Source organism: Heptranchias perlo, chromosome 5 (assembly GCF_035084215.1).
Source record: "Heptranchias perlo isolate sHepPer1 chromosome 5, sHepPer1.hap1, whole genome shotgun sequence".
In the NCBI taxonomy this organism is placed as follows: domain Eukaryota; kingdom Metazoa; phylum Chordata; class Chondrichthyes; order Hexanchiformes; family Hexanchidae; genus Heptranchias; species Heptranchias perlo.
The window spans coordinates 110,360,891-110,384,231 of record NC_090329.1 but is presented as its reverse complement, the minus strand read 5'-3'; the positions used below and the strand labels follow the sequence as shown (position 1 = coordinate 110,384,231).

General features: G+C 41.7%; 1 protein-coding gene across 3 annotated transcripts in view; it reads right to left on the bottom strand.

Annotated features, from left to right (window-relative positions):
• Nucleotides 1-23,341, bottom strand: part of sobpa (sine oculis binding protein homolog (Drosophila) a) — a 270,327-nt gene that overhangs the window by 15,127 nt on the left and 231,859 nt on the right. For 2 of the 3 annotated variants that reach the window (XM_067984980.1, XM_067984984.1), the window contains one exon: nt 11,804-13,827. In XM_067984980.1, the coding sequence (XP_067841081.1) occupies nt 11,806-13,827 (2,022 nt within the window). In that variant the 3' untranslated portion in view covers nt 11,804-11,805. The remainder of the gene's footprint in view (nt 1-11,803; nt 13,828-23,341) is intronic. The other variant, XM_067984981.1, reaches the window with a different exon arrangement.

Sequence of the window (23,341 nt, the reverse complement as noted above, 5' to 3'; positions counted from 1 at the left end):
GTGAAGGTGCTCTTTCTTCCTTAATTGTTTTCTATTTCTTTAAATTGATTTAAGAGGTGGGGAGAAGACAACCACCACAGGGTATCATGAGAGAATCAAGTAAAAGAAAGAGGGAGTTGAGTTCAAAATCAGACGGATGAACTAACAATCGGTTAATTGTCTTATTGCTGTTTGTGGGATCTTACTGTGTACAAAATAGCTGCTGTGTTTGCCTAAATTATTATAATCAGGGCAATAGAAAGTAATTCACTGTATGCTTTGAGACATTTCTTAATAGTCACGATAAGGCGCTATACAAATGCAAATCTTTTTCTTCTTTATTGAATGCTGGCACATTTGCAGGCACATAGTTAGAGCTGCCATGTTCCAAGCTTGTACAGGCCTTTGCTGCTAATGAACAATTTAAAATAGATGAAGAATGAGTTTGAACCTCGTTACTACTGTCAGAACACTGCCCAGCTATTGTAAACACTGTAGAATGCACCGTGTTTTCAGTAATGCAGAGGACACTGGATGCCTCTCAATATATTACAAAACAGTAATCCAATCGAGGGGTTCAGATGACATCATAAACCACGAGAGCAAAGCTTGAGTGCTTTATATTTGTCATCTGAACCCCCTCGATCGGATTACCGTCTTAATTCACTGTGAGGCATCTGGTATTATTTATAATGTATGGTGGATAGGGAATATTTTTCATATAAAATGGGTCTTTTGTTTCAGTGTAGGTTGTAAATGGGAATATTTTTAGTGTTTATAATACTTCAGGCAACCGATTAAGTAGAGCCATATGACTTAGCACTTCACACATTATGACTTTTGTCCATTATTAGCAGATTATTTTAGACAGTAAATTACAAAAAAAAATATTAAAAGGGAAGGAAATACCACTTTAGCCGCAAATTCAATGGTATTTTGATCATTTAAAATACACATGCACATTATTTTCAGATAGAGCTAGGGAGAAGGACTTTGAATAGTATTCAGTACCCTAGACTTTCCTCATCTGCTATGTACATCAAATGAGACACTTAAACCAACACCCTGTCTGCCCTCTCAGGTGGATGTAAAAGATCCTGCAGCACTATTCAAAAAGCAAGTTCTTTCAATGTTCTGGCCAACATTTATCCCTCAACCAACAGCACCGTGTCTAGTCATTTACCTCATTGTTGATTGTGAGATCTTGCCTTGTGCAAACTGATTGTCATGTTTATCTACATCACAACAATAACTCCACTTCAATTGTAACTCATGGCTTTGAAGTACTTTGGGACTTCCTAAGGACATAAAAAGCACAATACAAATGCAAGTTCTTCTTTCTATCAGCGTGTTGTATCATTGTGAATGCAGTGCAATCCCAGGCCACCTTAACAGTTGGGTTCTTTAGTACAAGTATTTTTGCTGTAATAGAATTGAAATGCTTTTGAGGAAACAGCAATCCACATTGTTCATGTGGTCTCACTTTCTGTCTCCTCGCTAATAAACACCATTACCAAAATAAGTCCCTTGTGATGTATGACATCAGCCAGTCACTGGGATTGATAAAACAAAAAAATTCAAGTTATGCATAATATAATAATAATTATGCACATTAGACCTTGAGGTATTCATCTCCTAATGCGGATCTTTCTATCCTTTCTGAGCTCATCCATCACAGCGTGCAGGTGTTCACAGCATCATGGATATCTTGTTCCATCAATCTCAGTGTGAAGGCTTCCCTCTGACGTCTGTACCTTCCTGTGCTTCATTTTAGACTTTGGATCGAGATCACTCATTGCCTCCCCGATAAACCTCCAATAAAGTGCAGGTGCTACATCATCCATGCTCAATGAGTGCGGGTGTGCTGCTCGTTCACTAGCTCTATGAAATGCTGGTTGCCCTGTATCTATGCTGGCGTCTGATAAATTGTGGTGGTTATATGTATGGCTTGTGATGTGATACAGTACCCTTCAGTCTGGGTGGTTCAAGTTCTTGTACGGTACATATAGACATATGTCACAGTTCAGAGTACTCACGTGGAAATACTGAATAGATAATGTACTTAAAGTTTGAAATCATTGGTAGCAATATATTTTCTAACTGTCAGCTCAGCTTCACTGCAGTTAAGCTGTGGTAGACAACATGATGTAGAAGGAAGACATTTACTGGATTCACTGGAGCATGTGCTCATTTTGTTCTAAGTTGCTTCCTCTTGACCTTCAAGGCCACAAAGCCCCAATATACCCTTTTCTGCACTGTTGCTCTTCAAATTCTTATAGCCCTCTACTGATGTCCTTTCTTGAACCCAGTGATTGAAGGAAAGTTTTTGTCTGGTGATCAACACCATGGAATGGTTTCCTCATCAACCTGACATCTTCTTCAGCTGGTGGAAATGGCATTCAATTGGTCCATTATTTCCTCCCAGGTATATTTCTGAGCACATGGATTTTTTTTTGGCGGGGGAAATCTACCCCCATAAATGGATGTCTGTCGAGCAACAAGTTTCTAATCAGCAGATCTGGACCGTATGTTACAAGAGGCTCAGTTCCTACACATTAAAGTGCTAAATAATGATCATCACTGCTGAAGTCCGATTGGCTGGCTTAACTTTCCATTAATCAGGTATCTTGCTGTTGGTTATCAGAAGCTGCTCTACTCACATGTGTTCGAATGTTGTGTGGCGAACGTGTGGTTTACAGGAGGAATTATTTTGCTAAGCTCCCAAATGAATGACACCTGGAAATTCGAACCCAAATCATCTAAACAGCTGCGCTTTAAATGGAATCAGGAGAAACATAAAATGTGAACATTTGTAACTTGAGCTCAAAAGCAATGTTGGTGACTAAGGTGTAAAATACTACACTTTTATAATGGTTATCTCAGGGACATGTGGGGGAGGGGAAGGAGAGACTTGAGCTATGGGAACATGGGTGATTATAACCATGGCGCTTTTGTGCAACTTCTGTAACATTATAATTTGTCTGCTGGAAACAGAAGATGTAGTGTGAATATACAGACATATTGATTTAATTTAAACTGCTGTGTTTTAAACCATGTAGAATGTAACCTACTGCGACAGGCCCTACAAGGTGTATTGTTGAGACTGTATCCAACATGATCTGCAGCATGTCCTCTGGTCTTGCTATGTCCACTGATAACTTGGTTTTCATTGAATCATAGAACGATATGGCACAGAATGAGGCCATGGGCCCATTGTGCCTGTGGTGGCTCTTTGATAGAGCTATCCAATTGGTCCCACTCCCCTGCCCTTTCCCCATAGCCCTGCAAATTTGCCCCCTTCAAGTATTTATCCAATTCCCTTTTGAAAGTTATTATTGAATCTTCTTCCACCACCCTTTCAGGCAGTGCATTCCAGATCATAATAACTCTCTGCGTAAAAAAATTTCTCCTCATCTCCTCTGCGGTTCTTTTGCCAATTCTTAAATCCGTGTCCTCTGGTTACTGACCCTTCTGCCACTGGGAACAGTTTCTCCTTATTTACTCTATCAAAACCCTTCACAAGCTTTTCTTGTGTCTCAATTTTTTAAAGGTTTAATGGTGTTTAGCACTCTATTTGAAGTTGGTAAGAGGTTTGGTGTCTGGGTCTACACTGGAATATATTTGTGCTTGAGGCTGAGTGGAGCACCACAACCACACATAGCCACTGGTTTAGAACAAGCACCAAAATCCTGAACTCATGGTAATTAAGTCAATCGACAGCCCTTTACATTTGGCAGGTGTTAATACTCTCAGCCTTGGATCAGAGGTGGCACTCTTGCCTCTGAGTCAGAAGGTTGTGGGTTCAAGCATTGAGGGAGTGCTGCACTGTCAGGACTATGCTGTCTTTTGGATGACACTTTAAACCAAGATCTGCTCCCTCGGGTGCATGTACAAGATCCCATGGCACTCTTCAAAGAAGAGCAAGTGAGTTATCCCAGTGGCCTGGCCAACATTTATCCCTCAACCAAAACCACCAAAAACAGATCATCTATTTCTTGCTCTTAGTTGTTGCTTGTGGGATCTTGCTATACACAAATTGACTGCTGCGTTTCCTTACATTACAACAGTTCAAAAAATAGTTCAATGGCTGTGAAGTGCCTTGGGTCTTCCTGATCTTGTGAAAGGGACTATATAAATTCAAGTTCTTTCTTTAAGAGCATATTAAGTTGGTAATCACATTCACTTATTGGGGTCTGCGTTCTCAGATTGCTGCTTTTGCTAAATTACTTCTTAAATTTGTATTTTTTAAAAGATAAAAATGCATATCATAAATATTAACAAGTATCACAAGAAGGATATATAAAGAGATCAGCACTATTATAACGTACTCTACAATTATAACTAACCAGGAGAGCAACTAAATGATAACTAATTCAATTAGGATAAACGGGCATGTAAAACTCCTTCAAGCAATAAACATCTGCCTTAATTGTACAGTACTGAAGCACAATACAGTGCACTCTTGTTAACTGAGTAGCTACAGCTACACAATTTCTATACATCTAGCAGGGAGTCCATATAAACTAAACTGCTATTCATGTATGGACTGTTTTGCCAAGAAATTGCAGGGTCAATGGTATTACAATACTACCATGTATATTTATTTTTATATAATTACAGAGATGGGGAGGAATAGGTGATTTGGACTCGGGCATCGGGAGCACAATCTTAAAGTTTGCTAATGATACAAAATAGGGGATTTGGTAAACAGCGAGGAGGACTAAAAGAATCTGGGAAAGCAGGTTAGCAGAATGGGCAGGCAGGTGGCAGATGCAATTCGATGTAGGTAAGTGTGAGGTATTGCACTTTGGGAGGAAAAACAAAGAATAGGAATATATACTGAATGGAAAAATGCTGAAGAGTGTGGATGAACAGAGAGACAAAGGGGTTCAAATATGTAATTCCATGAAGGTACAAGTGCAGATAGATAAAGCTGATAAAAAGGGTTTTATAAATAGGGGCATAGAGTACGAGAGTAAAGAAGTAATATAAATTTGCACAAAACATTGGTCAGGACACAATTAGAGTACTGTGTGCAGTGTTGGGTGCCCCAATATAGAAAGGGCATTGAACCCACAGAAAGTGTACAGCATAGATCCACCAAGATGACACCAAGGATGGAAAACTATTGTTATGAGGAGAGACTTGGGGCACTATGACTATATCCACTGAAGCAGAGAAGACTGAGGATATTTAAGAGAGTTTTTTTAAATTATGAGGAGTTTTGATGGAGAGAATCGGGAAAGACTATTTCCTTTGGTTGGGGAGCCAGTAACGAGAGTTCATCCATTTAAAACTGTCACTAAAAAAGTGAGGAGAGAGGTTAGGAGTAATTTCTTTACATAGAGGAGTGTTGGAGCATAGAATACTTTGCCACAGGGAGTGGTTGAGACAGAGACCATTGCATCCACCTTGCCTTAAGGACCTTTAAAACTCCTTAATATGGCAAAATACTTTTGAGATACTTCAAAAAATGCATCAATGTCTTGGATAACTGGGTGAAAGGATGGGGCAGGGTCAATAGAAGCAGACTGTTTCCAGTAGTTGTGGGGTCAAGAATGAGGAACGATAGATACAAGATATAATGTAAGAGATTTAAATCAGAGGGCAGGAGAAACTCCTTCACGCAGAGAGTTGTGAGGCTGTGGAATTAACCTCCGGGGTTAATGGTTAGTGGTAGAAACTATGTCAACATTCAAGATTAGATTGGATAGGTGGATGAAGGAAAAGGGGTGAAGGGATATGGGAACAGGGTGGGGAAAATGTGATTTGGAACGATTTGCTCGCATGAAGGGTAAACGCAGACATGAACTGATTGGGTCAAATAGCCTGTTTCTGTGTTGTAACTTCTAAGGACTTTTGACTGTGTGTGTGTGTGGGGGTGGATCAATGTAAACTATCTGGTTATGTTGTTTTTATGGAGATTTGACAGACTGCTGGTAATGTACTTTCTTCTAGACCTTTTCCTTAACTGCTCCATGTAGCAGGAATATCAGGACTGCCACAAATTATGACTTTCAAACAACTACCCACATGCAATGCTGTGCACGCACAGTCCCAGTTCAGTTGCGACTGATGCTGTGTAACCTGCTTTGTCATATAAACGTGGCAGATTCCGCAGTACTTAAGAGTACTTTGCACAGTTCTGGTTTCCATATTACAAAAAGGATATAGAGGCATTGGAGAAAGTGCAAACAAGATTTACAAGGATGATACTGGAACTGAGAGGTTATAATTATCAGAAAAGACTGAACAGGCTGGGGCTCTTTCTCTAGAAAAGAGAAGACTGAGAGGTGACCTGATAGAGGTCTTTAAAATTATGAAGGGGTTTGATAGAGTCGACATACAGAAGATGTTTCCACCTGTGGGGGAATCCAAAACTAGGGGACATAAATCTAATAAGGAATTCAGGAGAAACTTCTTTGCCCAGAGAGTGGTTAGAATGTGGAACTTGTTACCACAGGGAGTGGTTGAGGTGAATAGCATAGATGCATTTAAGGGGCAGCTAGACAAGTACATGAGGGAGAAAGGAATAGAAGGTTATGCTAATAGCGTCAGATGAAGTAGGGTGGGAGGAGGCTCGTGTGCAGCATAAACACTGGCATAGACCAGTTGGGCCGAATGGCCTGTTCCTGTGCTGTAAATTCTATGTAATTCTATGTAGCATGCTTCAGTACATCACTGAACTGCTTCTGCTTGTAGCAGTTCTGTAATATAAGCAGGGCGTTCAATCTCACTGTACTCAGCAATAAAGCCACTAGCTAAAACAGTGAAATACTGCTTAACAGTAGTCACAAAAATCACATTTAGTAAGTGGAAACTGAAAGATAGCAATTGCAGATAATGTTACACATACAGTGAAACCACAGGAGACACCAAACCTGCCTGCTTAATGCAACTTACAGTAATAGTAAGCGGTGGAGTCAGATGCTGGGCTGCGGGGGGAGGAGAAACTATCCTAAGCCATTTATTATATGGGTTCTGCAACTTTTTTTTCTACTCTCTCTATGCAATCTCTTAATTCTAATACTTCAGAACTGAATTTGTAAAAGCTTTGGTCTGAGAATTGATAATGAAAGGAGCGCAGGTCATATAACCTCGGTTCAATTAGTGCACTGTATATTCTCGGTGCTGAATAGAAATCCACAGCAACAAAAAATTATCCGCTACAGTGGCTGACAGTCCCAACAGTCACTGACGATTGCGGCATGTACACCACGGCTATGGTCAGCCCACACATAATTCCTCCTGTCGCTTAAAATACTTACTCCTCATTGCTTGTATGGGGCTGCATGGCTACCAGTGCCCATGGGATATGGAAAGGGTAAAACAGAAGAATGGTGTGTGATGGTAGAGCATGAGCAAGGGCCGGGGAAGGAAGGTGAGGGCAGGTTTTTGCTCCTCACGCAACCTACAGACGATTGACATGACAGAGTTAGTTCTAGGACTGGGTGTCCTGGATTAAATATCTCTATGGAATGCTAATCTGCTATCTTGCAAACAATGGAATCTCTACTTCTCCTCCATCGCTAAAGTTTCCTCCAAAAAGGCAGTTTCCACTTTTGTGCCAAATTCTTTTCCCCACAACTCTACTTTCCATAAAGTCCAAGCCGTATCAAGACTTCAATACTGCCCCCAAATACCAGTGAGTCTCTTTTAACACTTCTCAAACTGCTGGACAAGACACAAGAAAAAAAAACTTGTCATCTGATAGTCGATCTTCTCTCACCCCTAGCCTCCAACCTCTCTCTCTTGTGTTGCAATCTTTGTCTGCTCTCTACTACTATAGTCAGTGCTTCCCTGAACTTACCTCTCTTATTTGGAGAGGGTGCAGAAAAGATTTACTAGAATGGTACCAGGGATGACAGATTTCAGCTATGTGGAAAGAAGAGACAAACTGGGGTTGTTCTCCTTACAACAGAGAAGGTTAAGGGGAGATTTAATGGAGGTGTTCAAAATTATGAGGGGTTTTGATAGAGTAGATAGGGAGAAACTGTTTCCACTGGCAAGGTTGGAAACCAGAGGACACAGCTTTAAGATAATTGGCAAAAGAACGAGCGAGGAGGTGAGGAGGAATGTTTTTACGCAGTGAGTTGTTATGATCTGGAATACATTGCCTGAAAGGTTGGTGGAAGCAGATTCAATAGTAATTTTCAAAAGGGAATTGGATATATATTTGAAAAGGAAAAATTTGCAGTCTGTGGGGAAAGAACAGGGGAGTGGGGCTAATTGGATAGCTCTTTCAAAGAGCCGGCAAAGGCACGATGGGCCGAATGGCCGCCTTCTGCGCTCTTTCATTCTATGATTCCATGATTTCTGCTAAGCTGAAAATATCCGGCCCTACACACTCTTCATCCTTCATACATCCTTACTATGTTGAAATCAAGATTCAATGCACCACATCCCACTCTTAAGTTATGATTTCCCAGAGCCTCAAGACTGTGAAACTTCAGATCTGCCACAATCTTCCCCTCCTTTGACAATCTGTAGGCTTTTAAAACTGAAGCTCAGCCTTACCCAGCAATTATTTCACAATTAACCTCAACAGAGCGGTAATCCCAATGGTATTGTCATCATATTTTGTGGATTAAAGGATTTCCACCGTGCTCTCAGTCTGGGAGATCTGCAAGGACTGCTGAGTTAGACCAAGGACACCCTCATATGAATCAAATCCGCAGTTGGACCAAAAACGTCCAAAAATGCGACATCTCCTTAAAGAAAAAAAAAGTGATGGCAAACATTTCATAATAACTTACTTTTGAGGGGACTGTAGATACAAATGTAAAGGAGTGTGGAGTCATGCAAGCTTGAAAGGTGCATGTTTGTGTGTGGGGGGGGTTGTGGGGGGAGAGTACTACAGCAGCACTTACCACATGCTCTGTCCTCGGGTGTTTTTTTAAACACAATGAATTAGTCGATCTCTCACAGCATTGCTTGGTCCCCGTTCAGGAACAGGAAGGGGATCACAGTGCTAGACAATGCAGGACATGCTGCCAAGTCCAATGATAAGGGGAGCGCGGGAGCCTGGCAGAGAGCTAAGGTGAGGAAAAAAGAGAGAGACCAACAAGACAGAAACAACAGCTAGGCAAGGTCACGACAGCAGGCATCATTTGAAGTGGGAAGAGCAATGTAAAAGTTGAATTTCTCTCATGTTGATATTTACATTTACAGAACTCCTCTGTAGTGACCTGTATTCATCTGTTTTGCAGGATCAGACATACTGAGATGTTGCAGGACAAGAAAGAGGCCTGTAAATGTGAAGATCTGCAAAATAATTTGCTTTATCCATGAAAAGACACAATGTGGGGCAGATTATGGGTTACTTATCCCTAGGCAATACTACTCCTTTAACCTTTATCCTGCAACTCTCAAGTTCCACAGAGTGTTCAAATGGATTTTCAGGTTTCAACTGACTACAGGCGAAATCTGTAATTGATTGTAAAGTACAGAAGTGTTTCAATCTACTCCTCTTAATTCAAAGTTGCTTAGTTCAAATTATCTAACAATTGAAATTTTCTGACCATACAAATTATCCGACAGTACAATTCCCACTATGCTGTGTTATTCCATACAACATGTGTATCAGTGCAATGTATACATTGCAATGCTTTACACTCATAGATCTTTTGAATATGGCTTTACATTTTATTTAAATAGCATACTGCAATTAGATTTTACGCTTAAAACACTGATAATGATTTTCATTTGTTGGATTTCAAAAAAGCTTTGCAATCAGAGCTGTCTGGTTTATACCACGAGAGTAGGTCGACTAGCTCGGTGATACATTTATCTTATTTCACACTTTATTCAGGTTTGGGGCTAGGACTACTTTCATCACAATGCTAAAAATATTACTATAATTTTTCATATGACATGCATTTGGATTTCAGGCCATTTCCCAATGTTGAATTGGGCATGTTATATGTGGAAAATTAAGGACATTTTATTAATTTATCATTAGACTGATTTGAATGTGTACTTCATTGATTTGTTGGTCTGTGAATGTTAAAAACAAACTAAAGGTTAACATTGTGACTCATCAAAGACAGAAGTATTGCCCAATTTAGTTTTGTACTTCTAATATTTACATTCAACTTTTCCATTCCTGTGTAAATAGAACTACAAACTACCTCAATGAGAAAGGACAATGTTATGTCCCAAGTACTTGTCGGAATACTCTACATTCAATTAATAGGCGGTGATATTTAAAATGGCATTTATCCATGTATGGGGGCAGCTACTCTCCTTTCTCTTCACCCCCCACCTATTTTTCTGCCCCATAGGTCACTTCACCAGTCACAGAATGTTGCAAATCGAGCAGAAGGCAAACTTATGTTTTCAGTGGCCTGGTGAAGACTCCCCATTCGACTTTCCTACTCCTCACACAGGAACTGTGCCCCTCCACTCCACAATACAGCAAGTTAGTTCTCCAATGCACCAGGACTGCCATTCACTTTCAAGATGGCAGCTGTGCTGCTCTGAACAGAAATAAAAGTTGCCTTATGTAAAATAATGGGAATGTTAAAGTACTCACGGATTTCCAACAGTCCTCATTGGAATTATGTGCAAGAATACAAATGAAAATTGTACAATTACTTTAAAGTTGTGCTTTATACTACACTTCCGTGTTGCACATGGCACACAATTCACTTATACCTTAGCCTCATGAGTTATTCTTCCCACTCAATTAACCAATCTATACCAGCCAGCAAGTTTGCTCAGATGATTATCTCTTCAGCCATTCCATTCATTGACAATATAGCTCAAACTGGGTCCTTTCTAGTCACATCCACCCCTGTCAAGTGTTTCTATTATAAAATAATCTTTACTTTCTCCTTGACAAACTGTTGGGAGTTTAAGGAAAATATATTTCAGTTAAAGATGGGCTGAAAAAAAATGTAATAGTGCCAATAACATTTGCAACCTTCATTTTGTGGCATCCTTGCACCGATGCCAGTCTACCGATCAATAAAACTTTTTCATTTTCTTACTGGCTGTCAATCCAGATTAGTGCCGGACAGGCCCCTAACTGTGCAGTTGTTTAAAGAGGAAAAAAAATCTTCAGAAATCTGGGTGTTTGTGGTTACCAGCGAACTCAATGAGAACTTTCTCGAAACGTGATAGTTATCCAGCTGCATCCAGTAATAAACGAACATTCAATAACTCTTTTCCTAAAGCAGTATTCTTGTAATTCTCAGTGTTTTAAGACTGGTACAAAGGGCCACCCTTCAGAAGAACAAAAAATACTCGTTTGCCTTCTCCCTCCCTCATGGTCAGAAAAATCTTAAACTTGTCTAACAAAAATGGCTGTATATAGATCATTAAGAGTGCAATCTGTATTCTGCCAAAATGACATTATGGAAGACCTCTAAATATATTCTTGATTATTCCTTGTTACTTTGCATTTTAAAGCGAATATTACCACAATTTTATCAGATTAATAATAGAGTGGGTTTCTTTCAATTCTGAGTTTAAAAATGAAACATGAAAATTCCACACCATACTTATGATTAATCAGCATACCCAAGAGAGTGCAGCATCAAAGAGCTTTGCCACTGCGCAAGTCATATATTTTAGATCACTTGATAGTAGCACCAGCAATCTAATTAGTACTGCAAACCACTGCCAGTTTGGATGGATAAAGCCTTATTGGAGGAAAAGTGCTGTGCTAATTGACCTAAAACAAAAAGGTTTTTTTTTACTGTTACAATTAATGATTTTTGAAATGCTCATTGTCATAATGGTCAAATACGTCTCACTGTGTCTTCTTTTGTATTCTAAATGTGCTGCCTTCAGGTTTTTGTAAACGCATTTCAAAACAAACCTTTACTTGTTCTGGTTTCGAATCCGGAGACATCTGCGTTTCAGTGGCGGCTCACTGTCCTCGGGCCCTGTGTTGAGTATTGGCGTTGAGGTTATGCAGGGTGCTATGGCAGTCTTTTCAGTCGCTTTTGGCACAGGCTGAATCAAGCAGCCCGTCTTGGGTACTACTCTCAAGGCATATGCATGGTCCTCATCTGCAGGATTATGATTTACATCCTGCTTGTCCACCCCACCCAGGGGTGATTCAATTGAGGCCTTCTTACCTGCCTCTAACTCCAGCTGACAGTTTGGTGTGCAGTTGTTTTCTTTGACTGACTCCAGCTCGTTGACAGCGATCTCCTCCTGCTGCTGTTGTGGTTGTGGTGGTTGTGGCTGCTGTGGTTGTGGTTGCTGTTGTTGCTGTTGCTGTTGCTGCTGTGGCTGTTGTTGCTGTTGCTGCTGGTCTGATGGTTCTTCTGAGCAGTGGGAACCATCCACATTCTTTGTGCCATTCATAACCAGATTACAAGGTGTTAGATCAGAGTCACCTCCAGAGCTTCCTGAATTTAGCTGGATAGTGCCGCAGTGGGAGGAATCACTACAAGGTAACACCTTTGTTTCAATAGGGTTCAAATGAGGAAAATCCCTACAGTCGATACAGTTCCGTTTATCTGGACAAGAAACAGTCAAATCTACAACACTGCTGCCTTCATTCTCAACTTTCACAGTAGGATGTAAAGGCCTGTGACCGATGTGATTAAGTCTGCTTCTATGGCTCATGGTCAAGTCTATGACTTCATCTTGTGGAAAGTCTAATGCGTCAGAGTAAGTAAAATCACTTTTAATTGGACCATTAGGCTTGACAGTTAGATCGACAACCTCACTCCTGCTGGTGTCAAGAAGTACGGCTGGCTGGTTCAAATAATGGCCTGAGCAGTTAGCCGAGGCTTTAGTAGACTTGGAAGGCCCCTGCTGCCCATTATCCGATGTCAAAGAACTACTTGGCTCTTTAGTGTCATCTTCATCGATAGATGTGCTTGGAATGAGTCTCTCAGCATTGCTGGAAATACCATTGGTAGACTTGGAGTCGAACATGTGTGGAATTGGAATGGGGATTGGAATCGGCACAGGCAGTGGAACGATGACAGGATAGGGCACCAGGAGCGTTGGAGGAGGAACCAACGGAGCAAGTGATGGCACTCCAAAGTTTAAAAGGTGTGGGATATGCATGTGGCCATTTGGCATCATATTAATAGGTGGAAAGGGAACATTAGGTAGGGGTGCTCCTGGGGGAAGTAACCCTTGATGATTCCCTGGCACTGTGGGTGTTGATGGGTGATGAAGATGTGGTGAGAGCATTGGCCTATGCATGGGACTAGAATTAGGACCTATAGTCCTGGGACCACCTCCTGGGGGACCAAGCCCTGAAATCATGTGGTTTGACAGAGGACTATTGGGGCTTGGAGTGTGAGGTCCTCGAATAAATGGTGGACGAATGTGATGCATCATCTGCTGCTCCATGAATATTGGCAGAGGCACAGGTCCTCGATTTGTCATTACCATAGAGGGACTACCTGGAGGGACACCCACCGGAGGCACAATGTTGGCTGGCTGTTGAAGCTGAATTGGTGCAATATTTGGACTTTCATTTGCAGCCACTGGCTTGGAGTTTGGAGTGGGAATTTTGGCAGCAGAGCTACTGGCAGGGTCAGACGGGGAGAGGGCAGCAGATGCCAAAGGGATGGGGACTTGAGTCTGTGAGGAAGGTGCCACGGGAGATGGGGCCTTTTTCCGAACATCTGTCAGTGGCATGTTCCAAGACTCTGGAGTCAGTAGTTGCACGCCTGTGTTATCAGACTGGTTTTCCACTGGAGGGTGCACAGTATTGCACAAGCCAGCAGGAAGATTGGCCTGTGTCTCTTTGTAAAAAATGTCCATTTTGTACTGATTGAGGCATTTTGCACTGCAGAATTGTAGCCGTCGTTCTCCATCTCCAAAGTCTAGGTACTCTTTTGTGTGTCGGATGTGCTTGCACCAGTCACATACCTGTGGTCACAACAATTGAAAACACATTAGAAAGTACAGCCACTCCAAAACAAACACAAATTTTCTTATAAATAACTCAAGAAGATATATAATGTCATCTAATCGCCTGCCCAGATTCATTTCATCTTTCAAAGAGTCTGTATCTATTTTTCATTGAAAATAGTTTGAATTTTACACTCAAGTAAATCAGAAATCAACGTAGTTAACATAGGGTCAGATAGGGATTTGATCATGGGCAATTTTGAAACTGGCCATTTTGTGAGTGGAAATGCCAGCTTAGGTTTTCAACAACAACTTGCATTTATATAGTGCCTTTAACGCAGTAAAACGTCCCAAGGTGCTTACAACTTTCCAACTGTATTGCCAAAGTTCTCCCGTTAGTTACAACTGGAAAATCCAGGTCACTGTTTCTAGGGAGGATAGGCCTACAGAGCAGAAAGGACATAAGGATTGGAGTATTGGATTTGAGTGGTATGGGGAGATGAGGCAGTAACTCAACAGAACAATTTAGAAAATTGGCCACAGGCTAAGAGTTGTATTAGCCTGGCCTCTCCCTTTCCCTGAGCTCCAGAGATAGGTCCTTACTATTGTCAAACAGAGAAAGTGGGGTGGATGAGGGGAGATGGAAATCTTATGGCACCAGTAACAACACTTCCCATTATCAACAGAAACAAAATTACTCTGTGCTATATGAGCAAGTCTTTTTTGTTTCTTTCAATTCCTCACCCAATAATCTCTCCTCCTTTCATGTTGGGATATGGTTCCAATGTCATTAGCCACCCTTTGGTACCTAACTCAAGTGGACATTCTTCATGTGCGAGTGTTGGAAGACTTTGGAAGGCAATCGTGTCCATAACCAATAATCCATACAAGCGCAGTTTCCAGCAGAACTCACCGGGTAGTGATCAGCAGCAGGAACCCTGGCTGATTTTCCCCTTCCTAGCCCAAGGACACCAAGGTGATTACAGCATCTCTGTGCAGGTGTCATCCTTAAGGGTGCATCTACACTGCAAGTTTGATGTCTGTTCAAAGTAATTTTGGCTTTGCCCTAACACTAAGCTTGTGCCGTATTAACTAGGTGTTAATAATCGACCTGACTCTAGAATGAAGTGGAGTGAGACTTCCTCTTCCAGGGAGGCTCCCTGTGCTTTGATCCTGATCCTAGATTTAGGCTATAGTTACACTGTAACTAGGATCAGTGTAAGGTGCAACCCCTTTGCACCGACACCACAGTTGTGTAATTGCACTCTTGCAGAGTTTTGAGATTTTTAATTCTTGAAGCTCTTCCTTACAATTTGAAGGATGCTTTAGGACAGGTATTGTGTCTTTAAGCTGTGGAAAGCTGAGACATGTAATGTATTTTTTTTTCTTTTCTATTCAAAGCAATTTGCATATTACAATATGAAGGTCCTGCTCAGTCCCCATTTCCTCTAAGATTACAGCAGCATTTATGCCTTCAGACAGATGCAAAGCACTGAGTGGCTCCAAAGCAATAATATTGAATAAGTAGATATTGAATGAGTGCAATCAGAAGCCACACAATTCTGCTGCATCATGTGCACCTCTATACAAATACTTGCTGAATTCCCACTCTAGAAATACTTCATATTACAGGCACTGATAAATATCACTGTAGCTCACTTCTCAATATAGCTTTCAGGACAAACCGATCAATATGTATAACACAATGGAGATGATTAGGCAGCTTGAATTACATAATTCCCCCCTTTTTATTTATGTATCATTTCTCAGTGTAAATTGTTCTCATCTTGCGTCAGTCAGCCTGGACTTACTCCTCTGCTGCTGATAGGACAGTGGGGGGAGCAGTCTGCTCCACCAGTGCCCGCTTTGACTGCCCAATAGGTGTGAAGTACACCCCAGATAGCCCTTGCCCCTCGGATTTTTTCCATTCTCCTTCCTACAGGGGGATGCTACAGCCTCTACTTGGGGTCTGACCACAAGATGTAGCTAGGACCGGGAACTGAGTAGAGTGGGTGATTGGAATGCTCCCTGCAATGCTCAGGGCTACCAAGGATTACTGTAATTTTATGGGCTTGCACCTCAGGAATTATGTGAATTCAATGAAGGGTGCAGTGGTTTGAACTACCTCCCCATCAGCACAGTGTAAAACAAAATGTCCTGCCTCTTTTAAATAGGGGCACATAGTGCGCTAACCATGATTTATGAGGCAAGGAGCGTTGGCATGTCTAAGTTATCCTGAGACCCTTACCATTGTTTAATGCTTTGCAAAACATCATTCACCATAAATATTTAAGTAAATAAACTAAATAACGCCAGCCCACATAGCTAGAATTACTCAGTGATGTAGCAATGGACTTATCTTTTGTGAAACCAGTGATTCCCAGAATATGTTATCCACCAGAAACTCACGTCTATATTTGCTGTTACTGACTGCAGTAAGTAAAGGCTGGCAACCGCACAAAATAAAGTACAATCCTAAAAGGATTGGTGGGTGCAAAAGTTAATTTATGCTCACTTGCAGCGTGTACACACGACACTCACATACTCTGTCTGTGGGGAGGGTGACGGGAATTGACCGTAGCTTTATATTCGTAAGATCAAAAGATAGATGTGTGAGGAAGGTCATTCAGCCCACCTTAGCTCACACACCCAGATAAAAGATACTGTTTCCCCGTCACTGCATCCAACTGTTCCTTAAATGATTCCAGGGGTTTTGTCTCCATGGCCTGGATATATGCATTGGCTGCAAATGGTGACTGATACAATTTTATCCTGGAGTTGTATTGCTCTAAAATATGACATTATAGTTCAGGTGGCATTTTGAACACTTTTCCCAGAGTCTATTCCTGTAGAAAAATGTTTTTCAAGTTAAGGAAAGTGGTGATCTAGGGTCGTCACAATGCCACTACCAAGGCAATTGGTGCCACTGACCACAGACGTGCAACACTGAAAAAATAACAGCACTGAATTGTTTTACCTGAACATAAATCCAAGCACCACTGATAATTTGGGGGGCTTTTTTTAAATTTTGCAGACAGTTGTAGAAATGATGTCACTGCTGCAGAATGAAACGTTTTTCTACTTTGGGCACCAGAGTCTCCATCAAACACTCTTAGGTTAGGAAATAATAATGTTCCATTGCTTGCTTGCTCCATTTGGAACATCTGCCGGGGTCCCGAGCACGACTTTGGGGCAGCTGGCAATAATCTGGTTACACATCCCCATGCAGCTGTCAATCGTGTCGTTATACCGCAACCACGAGCCAAGGGAATGCAGCAGGCAGCGTTGCCTGTCACTTACATTATTTCAGCACCGGCAAGTGACTGTAGGTTACAACTGCAGTTAGATAGTTTTAGTAGGAAAAAAAGAAAAAATATTGAAAAGCAATGTTGTTCTTCAAATATAAAATTGTCATAGAATCACAGAATTTGGAAAACTGGGTAGTGAAGTGGGTTAGACAGTGGTCTTGGCGGTGCTGAAATAATGTAAGGAGGTCTTGCTGCAATTATATAGGACTCTGATGAGATCACACCTGGAGTACTGTGTATACAGTTTTGGTCTCCTTACCTAAGGAAGGATATACTGACCTTAGAGGGGGTGCAATGAAGGTTGGCTAGATTGATTCCTGGGATGAGGGGGTTGACCTATGAGGAGAGATTGAGTAGAATGAGCCTATACTCTGGAGTTTAGAAGAATGAGAGGTGATCTCATTGAAACATATAAAATTCTTAGAGAGCTTGACAGGGTAGATGCTGAGAGGATGTTTCTCCTAACTGGAGAGTCTAGATCTAGGGGTCATAGTCTCAGGATAAGGGGTCGGCCATTTAGGACCGAGAGGGGGAAAAATTTCTTCACTTGGAGGATTGTGAATATTTGGAATTCTCTACCCCAGAGGGCTGTGGATACAGTCGTTGGGATTATTAAAGACTGAGAACGATAGATTTTTGGACACTGGGAATCAAGGGATATGGGGATTGGGCGGGAAAGTGGAGTTGAGGTCGAAGATCATCCATGATCTTATTGAATGGCGGAGCAGGCTCGAGGGGCCGTATGGCCTACTCCTGTTCCTATTTCTTATGTTCAGTTCTGGGACCTGTGTCCAAATCCCATCTGGACCGATGGGGTGAAAATGTCCTCTGTCCGTTAGCTGGAAGAGTCCAATGTGAAATGAGTTTAGACAGGCTCAATCCAGATCATAATATGGCACTAATTGACAATCTCACTCAAAGGTCACAGGTTGGTGGTGGGAAGGAAAAGAAATGTCACATCAGTGAAGTAAGGTATGCCTCCTGAGGTTGGGGTTGGAACAGAGTAAAGGGAGGTTTATTCTGCAGCTGGCCATGCTATCATAGAATCATAGAATCATAGAAGTTACAACATGGAAACAGGCCCTTCGGCCCAACATGTCCATGTCGCCCAGTTTATACCACTACGCTAGTCCCAATTGCCTGCACTTGGCCCATATCCCTCGATACCCATCTTCCCCATGTAACTGTCCAAATGCTTTTTAAAAGACAAAATTGTACCCGCCTCTACTACTGCCTCTGGCAGCTCGTTCCAGACACTCACCACCCTTTGAGTGAAAAAATTGCCCCTCTCACCTTAAATCTGTGCCCCCTCGTTATAGACTCCCCTACCTTTGGGAAAAGATTTTGACTATCGACCTTATCTATGCCCCTCATTATTTTATAGACTTCTATAAGATCACCCCTTAACCTCCTACTCTCCAGAGAATAAAGTCCCAGTCTGTCTAACCTCTCCCTGTAAGTCAAACCATCAAGTCCCGGTAGCATCCTAGTAAATCTTTTCTGCACTCTTTCTAGTTTAATAAATTGGGAAGAGTTCCATTCCCCAGCATCAACCTCCCTTGCCTTGACAGTACAACAATTTAGAGAAAAATAGTAATAGAATTTACAGCACAGGAGATCATTCAGACCATTGATCATTTGCGAGCTCTTCAACTGGATATACCTACTGTAATCCCATTTCCCAGCCCTTTCCTGTATTCTTCCTTTTCAAATGCTTAAGCAGTTTCCTTTTAAATGATGTTAATTGCTTTTATCTCATTGGACACTTTTGGTAAAGCAGTCCATGTTTTAATAACTTGTGACTTCCCCCTTTGTCCTTGCGGTGATCAGCGCGAGTCTATACTCCCTAGTTACTGTGTTCCCCAATTAGTGAAAGCAATCTGCTTACCCTCTCAACATCTTTCACAGTTTTGAAAACCTCAATCAGATCGCTCTTAACCTTCTCTGTTCCAGTTCTAGCCTTCATAACATAACCTTATTGCTGATATCATCCTAGTGAATCCTCACAGAACCCTTTCCATAGCTCTAGTGTCCTTCCTGTAATGGGGTACCCAGAAGTGCATGCAGTACAAATTGTCTTGTACAAATTCAACATTACTTCTTTGCTTTAATATTCAATGCTCTATGTATAAGACTTGGGATCCTACTTGCCTTTTTATGTATCTGCAGCCCTAGATCTCCCTGTTCCTCCGCTCTGTTATGAATCTTACCATTTAGGGTATTATTTCTTTTCACTGTCCTTTTTCCTCAAATTGCCCTCCTTCTGCAATGTAAATTTCATGACTGTATTTATACATTTTAGTGCTTAAGAGATGTTAGTGCTGGGGAATCGAGCCATATAAGGAGATATTAGGACAGGGTCAAAGATGTAGGTTTTAAGGAGCATCTTAAAGGAGGAGAGAGAAGTAGAGAGGCGGAGAGGTTTAGGGAGGGAATTCCAGAGCCTAGGGCCTAGGCAGATGAAGGCACAGCTGTCAATGGTGAAGTGATTAAAATCGGGGATGCGTAAAAGGCAAGAATTGGAGGAGCGCAGGGATCTCGGAGGGTTGTAGGGTTGGAGGAGGTTACAGAGATAAGGAGGAGTGAAGCTATGGAGGGATTTGAAAACAAGGATGAGAATTTTAAAATCGAGGCGTTCCCAGAACGGGAGCCAATGTAGGTCAGCGAGCACAGGGGTGATGGGTGAACGGGTCTTGGTGTGAGTTAGGATATCATCCCTCTTGTTCCTATCTCCAAATCATTCATAGAATGGAAAATAAAAAAATTCCAGCACAGATCCCTGGGCCACACGACATTCCATCAATCTCCAAAAACATTCATGTGCTCCTAATTTTTTTTTTACGTTCCTTGGTCATCCCTCTATCAATGTGATTACACTCCCTTAATTAGCCTCTTACCTGCCAAATAATTAAGTACCTCTGAAAGTCCACCAGATTCCCATCATCTCTACACTGTGATTTCCTCAAAAAATTCAATTCAGTTAATCAAACACAACCTGCGCTTTACAAATCCATGCTGTCTATCCCTAATTAGCCCACGCCTTTTTAAGTCTTCACTAATTTAATCCTGTATTATGAATTCTAGAAGTTTATCCACAACCAAGGTAAGGCTAATTGGCCTATGGTTTCCTGGCTTTTCCTTTTCCCATTTCTTAAACAGGGTGTTATGTTTGTCACCCTCCAATCCTTTGGCACAATTCTCATAAAAGTATGATTAGTGCCTCTGCTATCTCTCCTCCATTCTCCTTCAATATTCTGGGATGCATACTATCCGGGTCTGGTTATTTTTCTATTCTTAGTCCCATTAACTTTTTTAATACAGTGACCATTTGAATATTTATCGGGCCACTTACTCAGAAACAAATCTAATGTTGCATCCTTCGTTGTTGGTCAGACAACGGGACAAAGTTAATAGTCACTTGGGAAAGTGTGGATTAATTAAGGATAGCCAGCACGGATTTGTTAAAAGCAAAGGTGTTTAACTAACTTGATTGAGTATTTTGATGAGGTAACAGAGAGGGTCGATGAGGGCAACACAGTTGATATGGTGTACATGGACTTCCAAAAGGCGTTTGATGAAGTGCCGCATAATAGGCTTGTCATCAAAGTTGAAGCTCACGGAATAAAAGGGCAGTGACAGCATGGATGCAAAATTGACTAAGTGACAGGAAACAGAGAGTAGTGGTGAACGGTTGTTTTTCGGACTGGAGGTAGGTATACAGTGGCGTTCCCCAGGGGTCAATATTAGGACCACTGCTTTTCTTGATATATATGAATAACTTGGACTTTGGTGTACAGAGCACAATTTCAAAATCTGCAGATGACACAAAACTTGGAAATGTAGTGAACAGTGAGGAGGATAGCGATAGACTTCACGAGGACATGGACAGGCTGGTGGAATGGGCGGACACATGGCAGATGAAATTTAACGCAGAGAAGTGTGAAGTGATACATTTTGGTAGGAAGAACGAGGCGAGGCAATATAAACTAAAGGGTACAATTCTAAAAGGGGTGCAGGAACAGAGTGATCTGAGGGTATATGTGCACAAATCATTGAAGGTGGCAGGGCAGATTGAGAAAGCAGTTAAAAAAGCATATGGGATCCTGGGCTTTATAAATTGAGGCATAGAGTACAAAAGCAAGGAAGTTATGATGAACCTTTATAAAACACTGGTTCGGCCACAATAGGAGTATAGTGTCCAGTTCTGGGCATTGCACTTTTGGAAGGATGTGAAGGCCTTAGAGAGGGTGCAGAAAAGATTTACTAGAATGGTTCCAGGGATGAAGGACTTCAGTTACGTGGATAGACTGGAAAAGCTGGGGTTGTTCTCCTTAGAGCAGAGGAGATTTGATAGAGGTATTCAAAATCATGAAGGGTCTAGACAGAGTAGATAGAGAGAAACTGTTCCCATTGGCGGAAGGGTCAAGAACCAGAGGATATAGATTTGAGGTGATTGACAAAAGAACCAGAGGCGACATGAGGTAAACTTTTTTACACAGCGAGTGGTTAAGATCTGGAATGCACTGCCTGAGGGGGTGGTGGAGGCAGATTCAATCATGGCTTTCAAAAGGGAATTGAATAAGTACATGAAGGGAAAAAAATGCAGGGTTACGGGGAAAGGGTGGGGGAGTGGGACTAGCTGGATTGCTCTTGCAGAGAGCCGGCACAAACTCGACGGGCCGAATGGCCGCCTTCCGTGCTGTAACCATTCTATGATTCTGTGATAATAACAAATGACAAAGGAAACAGTGCTCAATGCATTTGAAGAACCCCTCCCCATTTATCCCAGTCTATTTTGGGATGGTTGAAATTACAAGTCTGTTATCACTACAAATCTCCTAAGCAGCCGACAAATCTCATCCTCGATTTCTTTCCCTGTTTGGTGGTCAACAAGTACTTTGAATAAGGTAACCGATCCCTCATTACTTCATAACTCAACCCAGACAGACTCTGTATGAGCACCACCATCAATAAAACCTTTAATTGTGTCTTTAATTAACAAGGTCACCCTTCCTCCCTGTCTTCCTTCTCACTCACCACTGAAATTTTTTAAAAAGCGAATAGTTCCCTGACTTTATTTCTAATACTTTGCATATAAATACTGCAGCCCTGACACACTCCTACTCCTCAGTACTCTTCCCCTTCTATTTTCCTCCTTTCCTTCACTATCTTTCTCCTCTAATTTTCTCCTATCTGCCCACATGTACATCCCTCTATATTACTCTTGAGCTATTTTGACTGCTTTACCCCATCACTCCACTTATTCCTGGTTCATTCCCTGTCGGCTCCAGGATATGCCTCAGCCCCGGTCTTAGTAATTTAAATCCTACTTTACTTCTCTAATTCCCCTCCCTGCGAGAACATTGGTATTGATTCAGTTTAGATGAAGCCCATCCCATCTGTAGGGCTTACCCTGCCCAAGAACTCATCCCAGTATAACAGATATCTGAAACCTTCCTTTCTACACTGTGCACCCCACATTGATGTGTCTAAGCTGCTTCTCCTTAACTGGTCTAGCGCCATTCACTGGGCATAATCCTAACATTGCCACCTGGGAGTTCCTACTTTTTAATCTAACAACTATTTCTTCAAACTCCCTTTGATCTTCTTCCCTCAGTTAATACCAATATGAACCATCAATTCAGGCTGCTCCTAGCAGCCGTGGCTCAGTTGGTAGCAATCTCGCCTTTGAGTCAGAAGGTTGTGGGTTTGAGTCCTATTCCAGAAACTTGAGCACATAATCCAGGCTGACACTTTGGTGCAGTACTGAGGGAGTGCTGCACTATCAGAGGTTCTGTCTTTAGGATGAGATGTTAAACCGAGGCCCCGCCTGCCCGGTCAGGTGGACGCAAATGATCCCACAGCACTCTCCGAGGAAGAGCAGGGGAGTTCTTCCCGGTGCCCTAGAGAATATTTATCTCTAAACCAACATCATCACTAGAACAGGTTATCTGGTCATTATCATATTGCTGTTTGTGGGACCTTGCTGTGTGCAAATTGGCTGCCGTGTATCCTACATTAAAACAGTGGGCTACACTTCAAAAGTACTTCATTGGCTGTAAAGCGCTTCGGGACCCCCTGAGGTCATGAAAGGCGCTATATAAATGCAAGTGCTTCTTTCTTCTTTTCAGAATCTTCTCCACCTGCTCCATTACGTTGCAGGCAACAGACTATCTATCCCTCTAATGATAGAATCTCCTATAACAACCATTTGCTTCTTTGTG